The following is a 16,710-nucleotide window of genomic DNA, read 5'->3' as shown; positions in this document are numbered from 1 at the left end:
GCATCCCACAAACCCTTTGCACTTCTGTGTTCACGCAAAGTCTCAGTGATCTCATTTGAAAGACAAACTGTCAAAATGAGATATGCTTTCTTGTCTTGTGCTAACAGGTCCCTATCATTTTGATCATAGTTTTCAGGAGCCTTTAGTTGTTCCCTAGCTTGTGTAACAGTCACGGGAACATGAGGACCTTGTCCAAAACATCTCATTAATTCAGTTTCAGTCAATGAGATATAGTTCATGAACCTCCATTTAAAGTCGACAAAGTTATCATCTAAGGTCATGTACTTAGGAGGTTTTTGAGGAGTTCCCACTTGGTTCTCAAGCAACAAATACCCCTTCAACAACTCTGAATTGTGCTAGTCATGGTCTTAGCAGTTCCAAACACTTAACAAATCTTAAACAGTTCAAATTTATAAAACAAACAACTTTTTAGCGCGAAACAGCTTTTTAAGCGAAGCAAAAAAATTGTTTCAAGCGAAGCAAAAAAGTTGATTCAAGCGAAGCAAAAAAGTTTGATGAACAGTGATGCAAAGCGAATCAATCAAGCGAAGCGAAAAAGTTGTAAGCGAAGCGAAATTCTTGAGCGAAGCAAAGAGCCACGCGAAGCAGAAAAAGACACGCGAAGCGAAAAACCTTCAGATGCGAAAAAGTTCAGTTTTCTAGAAGAAATCTTTCTTGGGATCTGTTCCACCTAACTTGTCAGTACTAGGTCAAAAGTTGATACACTGATTTTCATGCCATGAGAAGCGAAATTTATAACTTATCAATTTTAACAATTTTAAAACCTGTAATCACCAATTTTAACACTTTTAAACCCAAAACTTATGGATCTAAAGCTAGTACACTTGTTGTTTTTCACCAAGAACACATTCTAAGACATCTTATGAAGATTTAGGCCGAATCTTTTTGTATTTTTCTTGTTTTTGTTGTTTTTGTGGATTTTCTTGTCAAGAACACTTCTTTTCTTCTTCTCAAGATCAAAATCCAAGGTTGTGATCCAAAAACCCTCAACTAGTGAGCTGAAACTCTGATACCAATTGTAGGTCCCGATGCGGGTGGATCTAACAACGTTCTTGGATCAACCAAACTTAGTGCTAGCGAAAATCACACTAAACAACCTAAGAGGTCTCGGATCTTGAGTATTATGTTCGGGTTTTAGAGAGAGACGAAAGAAAGTGAGAGAAAGAAAGTGTGTATGTGTTAGAGAATTTGGCTAAAAGTTCTTTTCTTCTCATGGCATGCCCCTATTTATAGAGGAGCATGCATGAGAAGCATGTCATTATCATCAATGCCCAATGGGCTTATTTACATAGTTTTCCCTTGGGCTTCAAACATACAAAAACATACATTCAATACAAAAGACTAACGTATACAAAATAGGGCCTAACAATTGATTAATAATGTAATCGAATAGATGTGTCTAGGGAGAATTTACTTTGAAGTGATTGTTTCCAAGATACATACGTCATGATATCCTATTTCACAATTGAATCAAATATAAAAAGACCTAAAGTTAAGGATTTATCAATAGGTGTTGTTACATCAATACCCAACCAAAGGGCTAACGTGCAGTACCAATAAAAAATACCGTTGTTGCTACAGTAAGACAAAATGAAATTTGTTAACATTCTATAAAGGGGCATGTTCTGACCAACTATCTACATAAAAGCATGTTTCAATTTTTATTTCTAAAGCTTGAGCTCGGCTCGTGAGTAGTTTTTCAAGCTCGAGCTTGACTTGGACTCGGCTTGTTTACTATTTGGTAACATTATAACAATTATGATTCGTTTACCATATAACATAATATATAACATTATAATATTAATTAACAATTATTATAGTTTATTTTATCAAGTTGAAAGTAAAGGAGGTTTAAAAGAATTATGAATTGACAAAAATACCCCTTACCTGGATGCGGTTTAATGGAGAAGTATCACTCCATTAGTTAATTTGACTGAAACTGTTACAATATGAAACTTTAATGATTCAAATTGTTAAAGGTTTGCCGATTGAACAAAAGTGGTTAAAATCACCAAACCACATGGACCAAAACATGAGTTCTCTCAAATTATATATATGAGAGTTAAAAATCTAGTTAAGTAGGGAAGAGCCATAGGACGGTGGCGGTTCTTAGTTTTGACTCCTTCCCACATAAGATTTCTTTCATGGTCGCTCAAAGTAGTTGTGTTGCTTAAATCTCACACAGAGTATTGCATGCACCTTCACGTTCATGCCTCCGTTTTTGTGAGCGACAATCTATAAACATTAAACAAATGATTTAGTAGTTTTTGACGATATAACAATTATAATTTTTAAAAAGACTTGCATACCTCTAGTTCAGGACAAGTTGCATGAATCATAAGATCTCCTAGTGTAGGAAGCAACTAATCACCGACATGATCGTAGAATCACCAATGGTCGTGAAGCTGAATAGGTGACCTTTCTTCTAGTAGCGAAGATGAAGAGCTGACATATGTGGGTCATAATAAGTAAAGCGACATGATTGTTGTCAGCATTGTTCCACGGTGTAGTCGCTTATACAACACTTTAAAATCCGATATAGTTGGACCATGTTTGCCAAGAAATATTTGACAATAAAAGCGTAGTCACCTCAACACTTTCACAAGGGCCAAAAAGTCTTTGGTCTAGCAGTTTAAAGGTATCCTCCCGAAGGTAATGAAGTTCTAAGTCATAGAAAAAAAAACATAAGGCATATACTAAAGAAAAAATACTTTCTGAAAATAAAATAAAAGTAGGTAACTGGTCCATTACAAATGCTCATTGATATCTTACAAAGCGTATAAAGTTTTTTTTTTTCACCATAATTACGTAATAAGTAAAATAATTATGTATTAAATAAATAAATTACGCATATAACTTAACTAGTTACACATCAAAAAGCACACAACCTACGTTAAGAATTATGCAATGCGCAACACGTAAAAATAATTATGTAACAAAAAATTACCCAACTTATAAAATAACCACACAATTTATGTTATTAATTAGTTAACCTATATTTAATACTTTGTATGTTTTGTATGTTAAGCATTTTTTATGCAATAACCTATCCCAATAAAAGTAAATATTAGAAATAAAAACTTGTTAAATAATGTAAATAAAGTAATTTATTTTCAGGAGTGCTAACTAAGTTTATCAATATATATTTTTGTTATTAATTTGATACGTCTTACTTAAAATAAATAGAAATTAAAACAATATTACTTAGACTTTTTATTGAATACGGAACAAAGCTACCTCGTTTGACGAAACCTAAGACTAATTCTCTGTTCGACCAATCACTACTATCAGAAGCAAAACCCTAGCCGCACCACCACCGATCACCACCATATGGCAACTGATGGCTGGAAAACCGGCTACAAATCACCGTTGTTTTACACAATCATCTTTCTTATTCTCTTCTTCGTTTGCCTTAATACCCAATTCAATTTCTTTACGTTTTCTTCTCTAAAACCCTATTTTATTCCTCCTGCTCCGGCCTCACCACCGCTTCCATCCACTACCAATGTAAGTATTCATTCATTAATGAATTTAATATAAAACATTGGATGAAGTAACAATAACTAAACATGATATTATGTTTTTTTTTATTTATTGATCAAAACATTGTTAATTAGTTAATTATGAACTTATGTTAGGGTTTTGTATTTGTTTGTGTGTTTTGAAAGGTGATCAAGAAAGAGGGCACAGTGGAGGAACGGTTGTCGAGGGCTCGTGCCGCGATACGCGAAGCCGGTCGAATGAAGATATATAATATGCCATGGCATTTTCTTGACCAGGGTTTCATACCTAAAGGAGATGTTTACAGAAATCCTTATGCTTTTTATCAGTTAAGAGCTATTTCCTTGAATTGTTTCTTTCTTATTTTTTAATTATATTCTTGGATCAAGGCTATATATGTTTTTAAAGACATTAACCATGCATATGTTATCATTAATTTTCTTGAATTAAATCTATGTTTGTGAAGAGATTAACCATGCATGTGTCTCAATTTATTTTACTTCATGTCATGATTTCATGGAAGGGACAAACTGGTATGGTTAGCTTTTGGTAGCAATCATGTGTTAATCTTTTAAATTTTCATATAGGTAATCTCTTAAGATACATATCATGCTACTAATTACAAGTTTTTATAAAATATAAAAGTGACAGTATTTGATGTGATAATTAATATAAATACGATATTGACAAAAATGCTATTGAAACTGATGATAATTTATGAAAGGGGCAACTTCATAGAATAGTAACCAACTTTCAAAAGTGTTCCAATTATGTCACTTAACTTTAAAAAGTGTTTCAATTAGGTCACTCAACTTTCGTGTTTGATTAAATTAAAAGTTTTAACATGTTTTTTTAGCCAATTTCTTTTCTGTTTCACATAGGAAATCTTTTTATCTTTTTTCTGAAGTTGACGTTGAGTGGCGACGTGAATTTTATTTTTTATTTTTAAATTTTAATATAATTAACATTTTTTAAAAATTTTTAAATTTAACTACATATATTGCAAATTCCGACACCCACATCTTATCATCCATTTCTTTCTTGACGTACATAAAAATCGGTGAGACTTGATTTGAAGATTTAGTGACTCGATTTGGAGAAAATATGCATCAATGATCTAATTAGAACACTTTTGAAAATTGGTTACTATTCTATGAGATTTTCCTTTATGAAAACAAGATGAAGGTTTCATCTACTTTGCCTTGAATTTAAGAAAAAGACCACCTACAAACCTATGTCTTTCACAAAACCAATAAGTCTTAAGGTACAGCTTTGTTTGAAAGCATTTTCACTTTTAAATCTCAAGTCCACATTAGCCAAATATGCATTTTACATATTAATTTGGGCATCTTTATAAACTTAAAAATATGTAAAATTACAAAGTATATGTTTTGCATATCATGGAGAAATTTGTTGTGACAAATGACTTCTAATTCTCAATTTCTTTTGTTTTTCATTACTGTAAATCCTTTTTAGAGATAAGTGACTTTTACATCTTGTCCACTTCTTGGTAAATAGAAGCTGACTAGATTCTAAATCGTCACTATTTTTCTTTTATTATTTGCACAGTAACCTATACACTGTTACATGCTTATAAGTGTAACAAATATTATTCTTTCTTTTAACTGGTTGAAGAAAAAAATCATCTAGAAAAAGGATTATTTGTAATGAAGCCCAAGAAAATATAAATGTAGTTTTAGCTTTAAAATTAATCATAATGATTATAAATACTAAATATATAATGTCTATAATTTCAGGAGTCACATAGAGATGGAGAAGAGTTTCAAAATATGGGCATACAAGGAAGGAGAACTTCCTATTTTCCATGGAGGACCTATGAACAATATCTACTCGAGCGAAGGACAAATTATGGATGAAATCGACTGTAGAAATAGCCGTTTTTTCACACAAAATCCTAAGGAAGCACACGTGTTCTTCATCCCAGTTAGCGTGGTTGCCATTCGTCATTATCTTTACAGAAGCCATGGCGATTATGATCGCCGAATCATCCAGGATGTTGTCACTGATTACATTGGTGTTATATCCAATATGTATCCTTATTGGAATAGAAGTAGTGGAGCTGATCATTTCTTTGCTAGCTGCCATGACTGGGTATGTAACTCATCTTTCTACTTCAGTTGATTTATGTTTTGGGAAAAATCATGAAATCTAACCCTCCTAGCCGGCTTCCTAATTACCCGTTTAATTTTTTTTACGTCGTATTTTTTAAAGATTCTTTTACCAGTCAAATTGATGTCCTTTTAGCCGGCTTCACTTCTGTGATGTTCTTGTGGTCCTGTCGATTCTAATCACAGTTATTAGTCGGTAAGCGCACTCAAGACGCATAGGTATTAGATATATAAAACTATTATTACTCCCAAATATAATAAAAATTCAATACAATTAACAATTAAAACATTTAACCAATGCAAAAAAATATAAATAAAATCTTTTAAAATAATGATATATATATATATAGCTTAACTAGAATATACAAAACAAATTTAATACAGAGTCAAGAATTATAGATGATGTTGGATTAAATTACGTAAGTTGATGTATTTTTTAGGTGTTTCTTATCAATCAGTTATTGGTTTATAAATAGAAATAAAAAAGATCAAAAAAGATCGGAAAAAATAAAAAAAATATGAAGTTTCTCCTGGATTTGCGCCTTTAATTAGCATTAAGAAGCGAGAAACCACCGCTTCGCAAAAATTGCGCCTAGGAGTGCACTTCTATCGCTTTTAGTAACTATGATTCTAATCTTAAACACAACCGAACTTGAGGAATACTCACCTCTCTAAAACGAAAGAATTGATAACCTAAAATTAAACAAGTCGATAAAATTGAAACAAACGACCGACTGCAACAATCAAACTCACACGATGACAATGATCATACAATTGATCTGGTTGATTTTTACATCTTTATAAATTAACCAACAATAATTACTCCCTTACTTTTTTAATGGGTCTAGCACTAGTTTAACTCCGAATGAATTCCTTATCTGCTGAACTATACTTTCGCAACCCTTTGGTCAGGATATTTACTCTTGTTTTCCACCGCCTTGTCAAGATAGTTGGAGTTTTGAATTTCAAGCTCGTCGCTCTTGCTTCAAACCATAGTTATTAAAAGCGATCAAAGTGCACGCCTAGGCACAATTTTTAGACGAAACGGTGTTTTTCCGTTTTTTAACGATGAATGCGCATATCCAGGAGAAATTTCTAATTTTTTTGATTTGTTTTTTATTTTTTCTGATTTTTCTGATTTCGTTTTACAAGAGAAATAACTGATTGATAAGGATCACCTAAAAAAAGGTCAAATTTCATAATTTACTCCAACATTATCGATAATTCTTAATCATGTATATTATTTGTTTTGTATATTCTAGTTAAGCTATATTTATTTAAATGTCATTATTTTCACAGGTCTTAATATTTTTTTTGTATCGGTTAGATGTTTTAATTGCCATGCATTAAATTTTTTATGTACCTATTATATATTTTCTTTTATTTTTTTTAGTATTGCGCTTTTTTTTTTGCTTCTTGCGCCTAGGCCCCAAGCAAGGCCTTGGCGCCTTGAATGCGCCCAACGCTTTTGATAACTATGCTTCAAACCGTAATTTGCTTTCACTAACAAGTAAACTTTCTTCTCAACCCTTTTCTTTAAAAACCTTCGAGTTGATTAGCAACATAAAACTTCTTTATCAATTTACTATGTAAGAAGGCTGATTTTACATCTAAATGATGTATCATCTAACCTATAGGTGCTAGTCAGGCTAGAAGTAGGCGAATCATTGTCACTGATGCTACAAAAGGAAACTCCTTTTCGTAATCAATGCAACAGGCTCGATTTTTGCTTGTTGTGAGCTCTGCCCATAAGCCGGTCAAACTTCATTTTTTTCCTTGTTGTGCGCAACAAAACTACCTTGGACACAAGCTTCTTCAAAAACATAATTATTCCAATCACATTTGTTATTTTTGTTAGGAACAAAGCGGCGCGCGGAAGCGAAACAGCACACACATGCACAACGATAAACACACATAAACGAAAATATAAACGACACAAGAATATAACGTGGTTCGGTCCCCGCGAGGGGACCTACGTCCACGGGCTGCAACTAGGTTTTCTTATTAGCTCAGAACCAAGATTACAATTACATGATGGGATATATATAATAAACAAGATTAGGGTTAAACATAATTAGGAGCCAAAACCGGGCCTTCTAATAAAACCGGCCCAAAGGCCTTCATAACCCAACAATCTCCCACTTGAAGGCCTTGCGATAAATTCCAGCCTGCCATCCAAGTAAATATAACAATCTCATTCACCCAGTAACCCTAGTAATCTTCAGTAATAGAAATCAACAAGCCTCCAGTTCCAAGAACAAGCTAAAACTTCAACAAAAGAAGTTCTCCAAGCCTCCAGTTCTCTAGGAACAAACTAAGATTTCTACCAATCCACACCAGTTGCAGCGCCCCTTCCCATCAGTTACCTGAAAGGCCCATTGAAGCTCCCGAGAGCTCCAATCCGGTCATCACAGACCCAGCCATGACAAAACCCGCCAATGGCTCATCCTCAATCTTAACCGGCCCTCACTTACTCACACTACCGGCTCCAAAGACTTCCAGAGGATAATCACTCTCCAAAAATCAGCAGACTATACCAGGAGAGATTTTCACATTCGGATTTCTCAGTCTTCCGAACTCAACGTCCCTTTGGAAACAAACCTAGAACACACCGCGTGCTCCCACTGTTACCAAAACCCCGAACATGTTCAGACCTCCGAATACGCTCAAGCTAACATCACTGTGGCTCCAGGCTTCATGTCTGCAAACTGAAACCCCTTAGCTCTACCCGATTCAGCGAGCCAAGACCTTATAACTCGGAAGTTGGTTCACTTCTTCCGACGATACAGAGACCGTATCTTCCAAAAGTCTTTAACTAAAAGATTCAACAAATGCTTCATTGAAGTGAGTAACAAGAAATAAAGCAAACTAGAATCTTGAACCCAAGAGTCTTCACCGCCTTCACTGAGTCTCAATGCATCAACCCCAGATACATTCTCAAAAGCAGAATTCCAAACCTTTCGACATCGACTCTTAAAATGTCTCACCTCTACGCAACCTACCAAGTCGACTATGCCCAGCTCCCACTGTTCCTGTTATCCCAACCCATGCCACACCAACACTCCATGAGATGAACCCCACTCGTACTATCCCGGCAAATAACTTTACCCAACACGAGATTATGAACCTCTCAAATGGTGTACCACTGATCACCACCAAACAAGATATAACTTCACAATTCCAAACGAACAAGAAGTAATAATCACAGTTTCGAACCAGCTAACAGGCAAACAGCTATAACAACAGTAGAACTTTCATGAAATCAAGCGGTACCAAGGGTTCTATGACCGTACACACGATCAGTTAACTCAAACCCTAACCGAAAGATCATCCAAACGAGCAATAGTTAACATGACTTGCCACTAACCTCATTTTTTTTTTTTCACTTATGCCGTCACCAGCACACCCGCTGGTTCCATTTTCTCCAAGTTTATCCATCACCAGTACTCAGACTAATCTTTTGCAAACAAATCTGAACCCGAACCTGAATGGTCTTCACAAAACCCGGTTCCCTGAAGCCGAGCAACCTCCAAAAAAAAACCCTAAAACCCGAAACACCCGACCCGGTGCTTCACCTGCAACGCCCGAGTGAAACCTGCAACTCCAAGAAGTCCAAAACAGGAATTCTAATTGCAAAATCACCCGGAAAACCGTCCCAAACAGCCCTGAAAAACAGCCCCGAACAGCCCTGTTAACCAGAAAAACGAAGATCTCTGACAAAACTGTTCACCGCCGGAATCACTGTTCACGGCCGGAAACTGTTCACCGCGGCACTGTAGCGGCGGCACTGTAGCAGCCCTTCTCAAACCAGCCTCTTCTACCTTTTTTTTTTCGATCGATACCCGTGCAAAACCGTGTGTAAACAACGAGCCAAAGCTCTGATACCACTTGTTAGGAACAAAGCGGCGCGCGGAAGCGAAACAGCACACACATGCACAACGATAAACACACATAAACGAAAATATAAACGACACAAGAATATAACGTGGTTCGGTCCCCGCGAGGGGACCTACGTCCACGGGCTGCAACTAGGTTTTCTTATTAGCTCAGAACCAAGATTACAATTACATGATGGGATATATATAATAAACAAGATTAGGGTTAAACATAATTAGGAGCCAAAACCGGGCCTTCTAATAAAACCGGCCCAAAGGCCTTCATAACCCAACAATTTTTATCAAAATTTGAATTACGGTTAACAATTCTTCTTTATGATTCGGGTTAAAAAGACGATAGGATTTTGTACCTAGTTCGCTTTCGAACTAGGCCTTATGGGAAACTATTTGTTTATGTGATACCATCTCAAATCTTGGTCAAAAAAATTATTGAAAAATGTGGAAAGTGAGTAATGGGTAGTTGAAGTTTAGGGCTAGTTATTTTTCTATTAATAAATGGGTAGCTGAAGTTTAGGGTCATTTATTATTCTAATCATTCTTATTTACAACTTTTGTTCTAATTGAGGGGAATGCCAATGTGTATGTTTAACAAAGTTAATAGCTAGGTTAATTCTTGTAATAGGAGATCAATCCACCTCAATCTACCTCGAATAGGGTCATTATCTTTTCAAATTCTATTTGTAATTTCAGTTTATATCGTTTGGTTCCATTGCTTTGAACTGAAGCAACTATAATGGTGCAAAATCTCGAATACACAAAGCGCCAATGCTGGTGAAATTACTAACCCCGTCGTTTTCCAATTGGCTTTCGCAGCCGCGGGGCTGGAACCCTTAGAAGAGGACATAACAGCCTAAAGTCGCACACAAATTCAAGAGATCGACCCATTTAGAATTTCAAAATCTCGATGAATTCTTATGTAGTATCAAACAAAGTGGGTTTGTCCATGAGTACAGGCTTCGAAAGTCACCGATGAAAATGAGTAAGATTCGTAATACAAAGTGGCAAAATAATGACAGTCCATGATGATTTGGAATCAGCCAACATACCATTTTGGGTAAATGGCAAATGTAAATCATCCCAATGTAACTTCCTGAATTGAAGTTAAGCAAACAGTTGATAATCCCGTTTGGGATGCAAATTGGTAATGAGGAAATTGACATGTAGCCACATTCCATTTATGCCTATCCCATCGATTGCTTTTTGAAACGGGTAAGCCTACATCATCATCATTGCTTCAATCACCGGCAATGAAACAAAATGATAGGAACTGAATTTACAAGTAGAAATAGAAAGGACAATGACCCTATTCGAGATGGGTTGATCTCATATTACAAGGAATTAACCTAGTAATTTTTTTAACCATAAACATTGACATCCCCTCAACTGGAACAAAATGTATAAGTAAGCCTTATTAGAATAATAACCCACCCTAAACTTCTGCTACCCATTTATTATTAGAGAAATAGCTGGCCCTAAAATTATGAAACTGTTTTACTCACTTCCCCCATTTTCGATAACTGTTTTGACCAAAATTTGGGATCGTATCATAATGTCATTTCACCGCTCTGTTTTTTGTGTGGAGTGTATGAGGTGGTGTAAAACCCGATATGTAACAACAAAGTTAGTAGAAAAATACACATGTTTTCTCTCAAGGATGATGGTGTGATTGATTTACAATGGTCACCTAACATGAGCTCCAATGTTCTTGTTCTAGTTAGTTTTCCAACCAAACAAGAATCATAAATAGGGCTGTAAACGAACTGAACGAACATACAAGGTCTTGTTCATATTCGTTTGTTAAAGAAATAATATGTTCATGAAAGGTTCACGAACACTTACCAAACGAGATTTTATGCTTTGCTCGTTCATTAAGGAAATGAATGTGGGTTCACAAACACAAATAAAATCGACAGAGCCTAGAGATTGATCAAGACTAATGTATTCATTAATGTGAATAATGAAAGTCTGTAAACGAATAGAACGAACACGAAAAAGGGCATGTTCGTGCTCGTTCGTTTAACTTTAAACGAACATGAAGACTTAATCGAACTAATATTTATGTTCATGTTTGTTTATTTAAACAAAACACAAACATTTGTGTTTGTTTATGTTCCTTTATTTAAAATCTAAACGAACATAACTGAACAAAGATAAATGACATAAATGAATATATATGAACAAAGGTAGATGAACACAAACAAACATAAACGAACATAAATAAAAACTCTTCAATAAACACAAATTAACAAATATAAAACCTTTAATTAAATGACTCGTCTAAATGATATTTAATTATTTTTTATTAATACATAACGAACATAAATAAACAGACTAAACAAACATTAATAAACAAACATAAACGAATGTTCATGAACATAAATGAATGAACAGAACTTGATGATAGTTCGGTTTCGGTTAAGTTTGGTTAATTAACCAAGCCAAGTTTGAACTAAATTTTAAACTAAATAAACATGGAAAAATAATCAGTGACATTAAAAGGAAACGAACAAAGGTTATATTATATATACATGCATACATATTTTCAAGGTTTTTCGTTACAATATGGATACGTATACCCGGTCCACATGACTTAATACATATTTACATGTATATTCATCTTGACATACGCACGTCTTTATTCTTTTTGGTTCAGTTGAGTTAACTATCAGTTATGGGACACCATTAACCATAACCGTCGGTTAATCTCGGTTGTTGGCTATTTCGGTTCGGTTAATGGTTAAGATTTGGTCACCCCTAGTTGGAGGTGCTCTCAAGCTACCCTTCTCATAGCCAAATATGATTTATTTGGGTTTACGTTTGTTAATAGATCAACAACCATTTAATAAAATGATTTATTCTCTTCAGGCACCTGATGTTTCAGCAACGAATCCCAAGCTTTATGAACACTTCATTCGAGTGCTTTGCAATGCCAACAGTTCTGAAGGTTTCCGGCCCGAAAGAGACGTTACCTTGCCGGAACTCAGCATTCCTTATAATCACCTCGGACCACCCCTCACTGGACTACCACCCAAAAACCGCTCAATCCTCGCTTTTTTCGCTGGTGGCAACCACGGACATGTCAGAAAGTATTTATTTGAAACATGGCTAGACAAAGACCAAGAACTTAAAGTATTTACTTACCTCCCAAAAACCCTAAATTACACTGAATTATTGGGTAAATCAAAGTTTTGCTTGTGCCCTAGTGGGTATGAAGTAGCAAGTCCGAGAATAGTCGAAGCGATTTCTGCGGGTTGTGTTCCGGTGATTGTTTCTGATCATTATGTGTTACCATTCAGTGATGTTCTTGACTGGAGTAAGTTTTCGGTTCATGTTCCGGTGGGGAAGATACCGGATATTAAAAGAATCTTGGAAGGTATTAAGATGGAGGATTACTTGAAAATGCAGAAGATGGTGATGAAGGTGCAAAGGCATTTTATTATTCATAGACCATCAAGACCATATGATTTGATAGATATGGTGTTACATTCAGTTTGGTTAAGAAGGCTCAATGTAAAACTGTCATGATTTAATAATTTGCTTGATGAAGTTTGTGTATAAGAAATGTTTCATTATTATTTTATAAATATACAAGATACGTACATTTGATCATTTGGTATCATGGGTGTGATGTTATCACACGGCACGAAACTAATAGTCTAATACGATATGTGCAGTTTTGGATATAGTATAAACGTCTCAGGTCAACCTTTTTTAAATATGCTTTATCTTATAACTTGAACAATTTGGATACTTTAAAATTTCTAAAAAATAATTTGATTTAGTTTAAGCATTTCGCTTAGAACCAAAACAATATAAATAAAATAAATAAAAGAATCCAATTACAATAGAGAGACAGGTAAGTGGACAACAAGCTGTGTTGTTACCCCTTCTGAATAACATATAAGAAATAAAAGAAAAATTTGCATGTGAAATTTAGAATTTTATAGTACCAGTTTGTAAAATAAAAGTTGAATAGTTCTTTTTCAGACGGGATATGGTTCGTGTCAACTTGTGAACAAGCGTATCGTGTTCAGGTTAAAGTTTGTGACACAATTTTCAGGTTCATGTCGTGTATGGGTTCATGTACGGTTTGACTTGTGAACATGATTCGTTTAACAACTTCATCAGGGTGGGAGGGGCGCTCTCGCTTGAACCCACTTCCCCATTGTTCGACATTCTCCTTGAATGAATGTTTGAAGTCGGTTACATAGCAAGTCTAGAAAGAATTAATATATATCGGCTACCATTTCTCGTTCCAATGTTGAGGCGGAATACCGTGGTGTAGCATAGGCTGTCACTTAAATTGTTTGATTCGTAACCTTCTTCACGAGACAGGCCACTCATCGCCTGTACTCCACTTTGTCTATTGTGATAATGTGAGCGCTATATATTTGTTAGTAGGATCCTCAGACCAGCCAAGGTTTGGCGGTTTGAACTTGTTTTTATATTAATTCAAAATTGTGTGTATTAAATTTTTAAACATGATAAAGCTGGTTTATGAATGTTAATGCATGTTCCATAAATAAAAAAAGAAAAAGATAATAAATGTAGACGGCTCGTTCCAAGTTCCAAACCGTTAACCAAAACGCTAAACTTGTTTCAAACTATCACTTGGATCGTATAAACCTCAAGCATGCTGATTTGCTTCGTTTGGGTTGTTCAATCGGTTTCAATGGTTTATAATTAACAACACTAAGTTGTGACTTGTAGGATTATCTAAATGAGTCCATGACTACATGTTTGTTTGATGTTTCAACTTTCAAGTGAAGTTCAACTCCTAGCTTGACTTTACTCGTTAACCTAATCTAAAGAGGTCAATGATGGTGCCTATCCAACCTAACTAAGCCCATCATATATAGGGCTGTTCACCAGCCGAGTCGAACCAGGCGAATGCTTGCTCGTTGCTTGGCTCGTTTACAACCGAACCGAACCGAGAGGCTGAAATTCAAATCGAACGAAAAACGAAACGAGCTAAAATCGAATCAAGCATTTTTCAATCGAACATAGAGCGATTTCGAGCATTATTTATTTCTTTTTCACTTTAAAATTTTCAATAAGAAATAAATTTGAAGACTGTAAATAATATATTTTGTAAAAAAATTAGTAGCTTTTAAACAAACGTATAATAGGTTGTAAATTTTTAGGAGAAAGAAGTTTGAAGTCAGATATAATGAACATGTAAACAAACTTTTAGTATTCTGAAAACTTGAATCAAACAAATAAAACTATAAAATTGATGGAATCGGAAAATTTAAAAGGGTTTAAAAAATTCTATACTTATACTTTGTGTGTTGTCTATATATATTTATATATTTGTTCATATATAATTATATATAAAATAAATTAAAAATATTCGAGCCGAAACGAACCGAGCAGACCTTTGCTCATTGTTTGACTCGTTTACACACCGAACCGAGCAGAGCGGTTCGTTTACAATCAAGCAAAAAAACGAGCGACATTTTCCGAGCAATTTATAAGTGAGCGGCGAGCGGCTTAGATGGCCCTAATCATATACATTGAGAAATGGGCCCATAAATGATGGGCCTCAAGAGTAGTAATCTAGCTAGAATGGCACAAAACTGGAACATGAACATGACCGTACTGGAATTATCTATAGATATCTATAGTAAATGTGAAAGTTGGCACCATAGAGTTGTGATAAGGCTTCAAAATTGATATAATTTATATAAATGTGGACTGAGGAAATAGATGTTTCAAATAGCTTGGTGGTGATTCTGATGTTAGTTGTTTGTCCTTATACGCTCGCTGCTCAAGTTCGAGTCTGGCTTTGAAAATTGTTTGTTTTTTAGTATGGTTTTTTTTATATGGTAGATATTGGTAGGACAATGCATTGTAAAAGGTTTTCTGCCACCTGTATGCCAACTGTCATCTACCTTTTTTAAGTTCTATACATTGCTTAATTTTCCTATTGCATATGCTCGAAGATATATTGTAGCCTTCATCCGGTAAGTTTAAATTTGATCTGTATATTGACTTGTTTTAGGTTTTATGTCGTCTGATTATTGAAGTGTGCCTATTGTCTGTTTCTTTTGTATTTCTGTCTTCCAATCTTAATTGGGGTAATGTTTAGCTTTGGGATAATTTCAAAAGGCTAGGGTTTTTATAGAATAAACAAGAAGTTTGGTGACGCTTGAGCTTCTATTGTACCAAGTAGCGCCACATCATTGAACCACCCCATTTTCAAGTTTTCCTTATTTCGGTTTTAATTTTGGTATCGTAATGAATGTAATCGAAATCGACTGAATTCGCATCGACTCACCGTTTCAACAGTCGGGACCGACAACATTCAGGTTTTACCAACGCTTGGGTATTACCAGTCGAATAAATGCCATTTTAAATATTTTAATCTTTTTATATGTTAACTTGACGAACTTATTTTTTTAAAGTTTTGATGCTTGGATTTTACCAACATTGTTTATACGGTAACGAACGTAACCGAGGTTGACGAAATTCGGCTCGACTCGCCGTCGTAACGCTCGGGTTTCAACGTCCGGCATTTACCGACCGAATAATCTTCGTCTTAATATATTAATTTTTCTATACGTTATTTTTATGAATTTATTTTTTGGTGTTTAATTCTAGAATCGTCACGAACGTAAGTCCGATCCCGAGCAAATACAAGTCGACTCGTCGCTGTAACGCTTAGGTTTTACCAACATCCGGGCTTTACCTACAGAATAAACATTGTTTTAAATTTGTTATGAGCGAATACGTGTCGTCTCGCCACTGCAACGCTCGGATTTTACCAACCGTTGCTCTTGTTTTCCGTGGCATAGATTAGTTTTTTTTTTTTAATTTAGTGTTGGTATCTTAACAAACTTAACTTATACCAATCGAATCGACATCAGTGCACCACCGTAACACGATGGGTACATAAGCGGATCCCAACTGACCCGACGCAATGCGCCGGGCCCCACCCTAGTTGTAGAGTAAAAAACATTTGAACAGAGAATAAGATCATTGAGTATTGGTCCATCAGTGGTTCAGTACCGGAAGGTTTACAAACGGTTCAGTCTCAAACCGGACCATGAACCCGGGCCAAACTTATGGCTAATCATTCAAAAATACATGTTGAAGTACTAAGTTGATTATTGCAAGGTAACATGACATTCAACAAGTTTTATTAAGTTTACAATAATAGT

The 16,710-nt window shown here is 35.1% G+C and overlaps 1 protein-coding gene across 2 annotated transcripts; it reads left to right on the top strand.

The window, feature by feature from the left end:
• The first annotated feature begins 2,423 nt into the window (after window positions 1-2,423).
• LOC143624956 (putative glycosyltransferase At5g11130) lies at window positions 2,424-13,072 on the top strand. Of its 2 annotated transcripts, XM_077095445.1 has the most exons (4): window positions 3,352-3,528; window positions 3,690-3,850; window positions 5,280-5,634; window positions 12,413-13,072. In XM_077095445.1, the coding sequence occupies exons 1-4, from the start codon at window positions 3,352-3,354 to the stop codon at window positions 13,070-13,072; spliced, it is 1,353 nt and encodes a 450-aa protein (XP_076951560.1). The 2 variants fall into 2 exon arrangements, with proteins under 2 accessions (XP_076951561.1, XP_076951560.1); XM_077095446.1 differs by lacking the exons at window positions 3,352-3,528; window positions 3,690-3,850 and adding an exon at window positions 2,424-2,434.
• The last annotated feature ends 3,638 nt before the right edge of the window (window positions 13,073-16,710 follow it).

The sequence above is a fragment of the Bidens hawaiensis genome, unplaced genomic scaffold, assembly GCF_021521415.1.
Source record: "Bidens hawaiensis isolate Kalapana, Puna unplaced genomic scaffold, B.hawaiensis_p1.1 tig00004003_1, whole genome shotgun sequence".
Taxonomy (NCBI): Eukaryota; Viridiplantae; Streptophyta; class Magnoliopsida; order Asterales; family Asteraceae; genus Bidens; species Bidens hawaiensis.
Note: the sequence above shows the minus strand (reverse complement) of the source record. Positions and strands in the feature narration are given on the sequence as shown.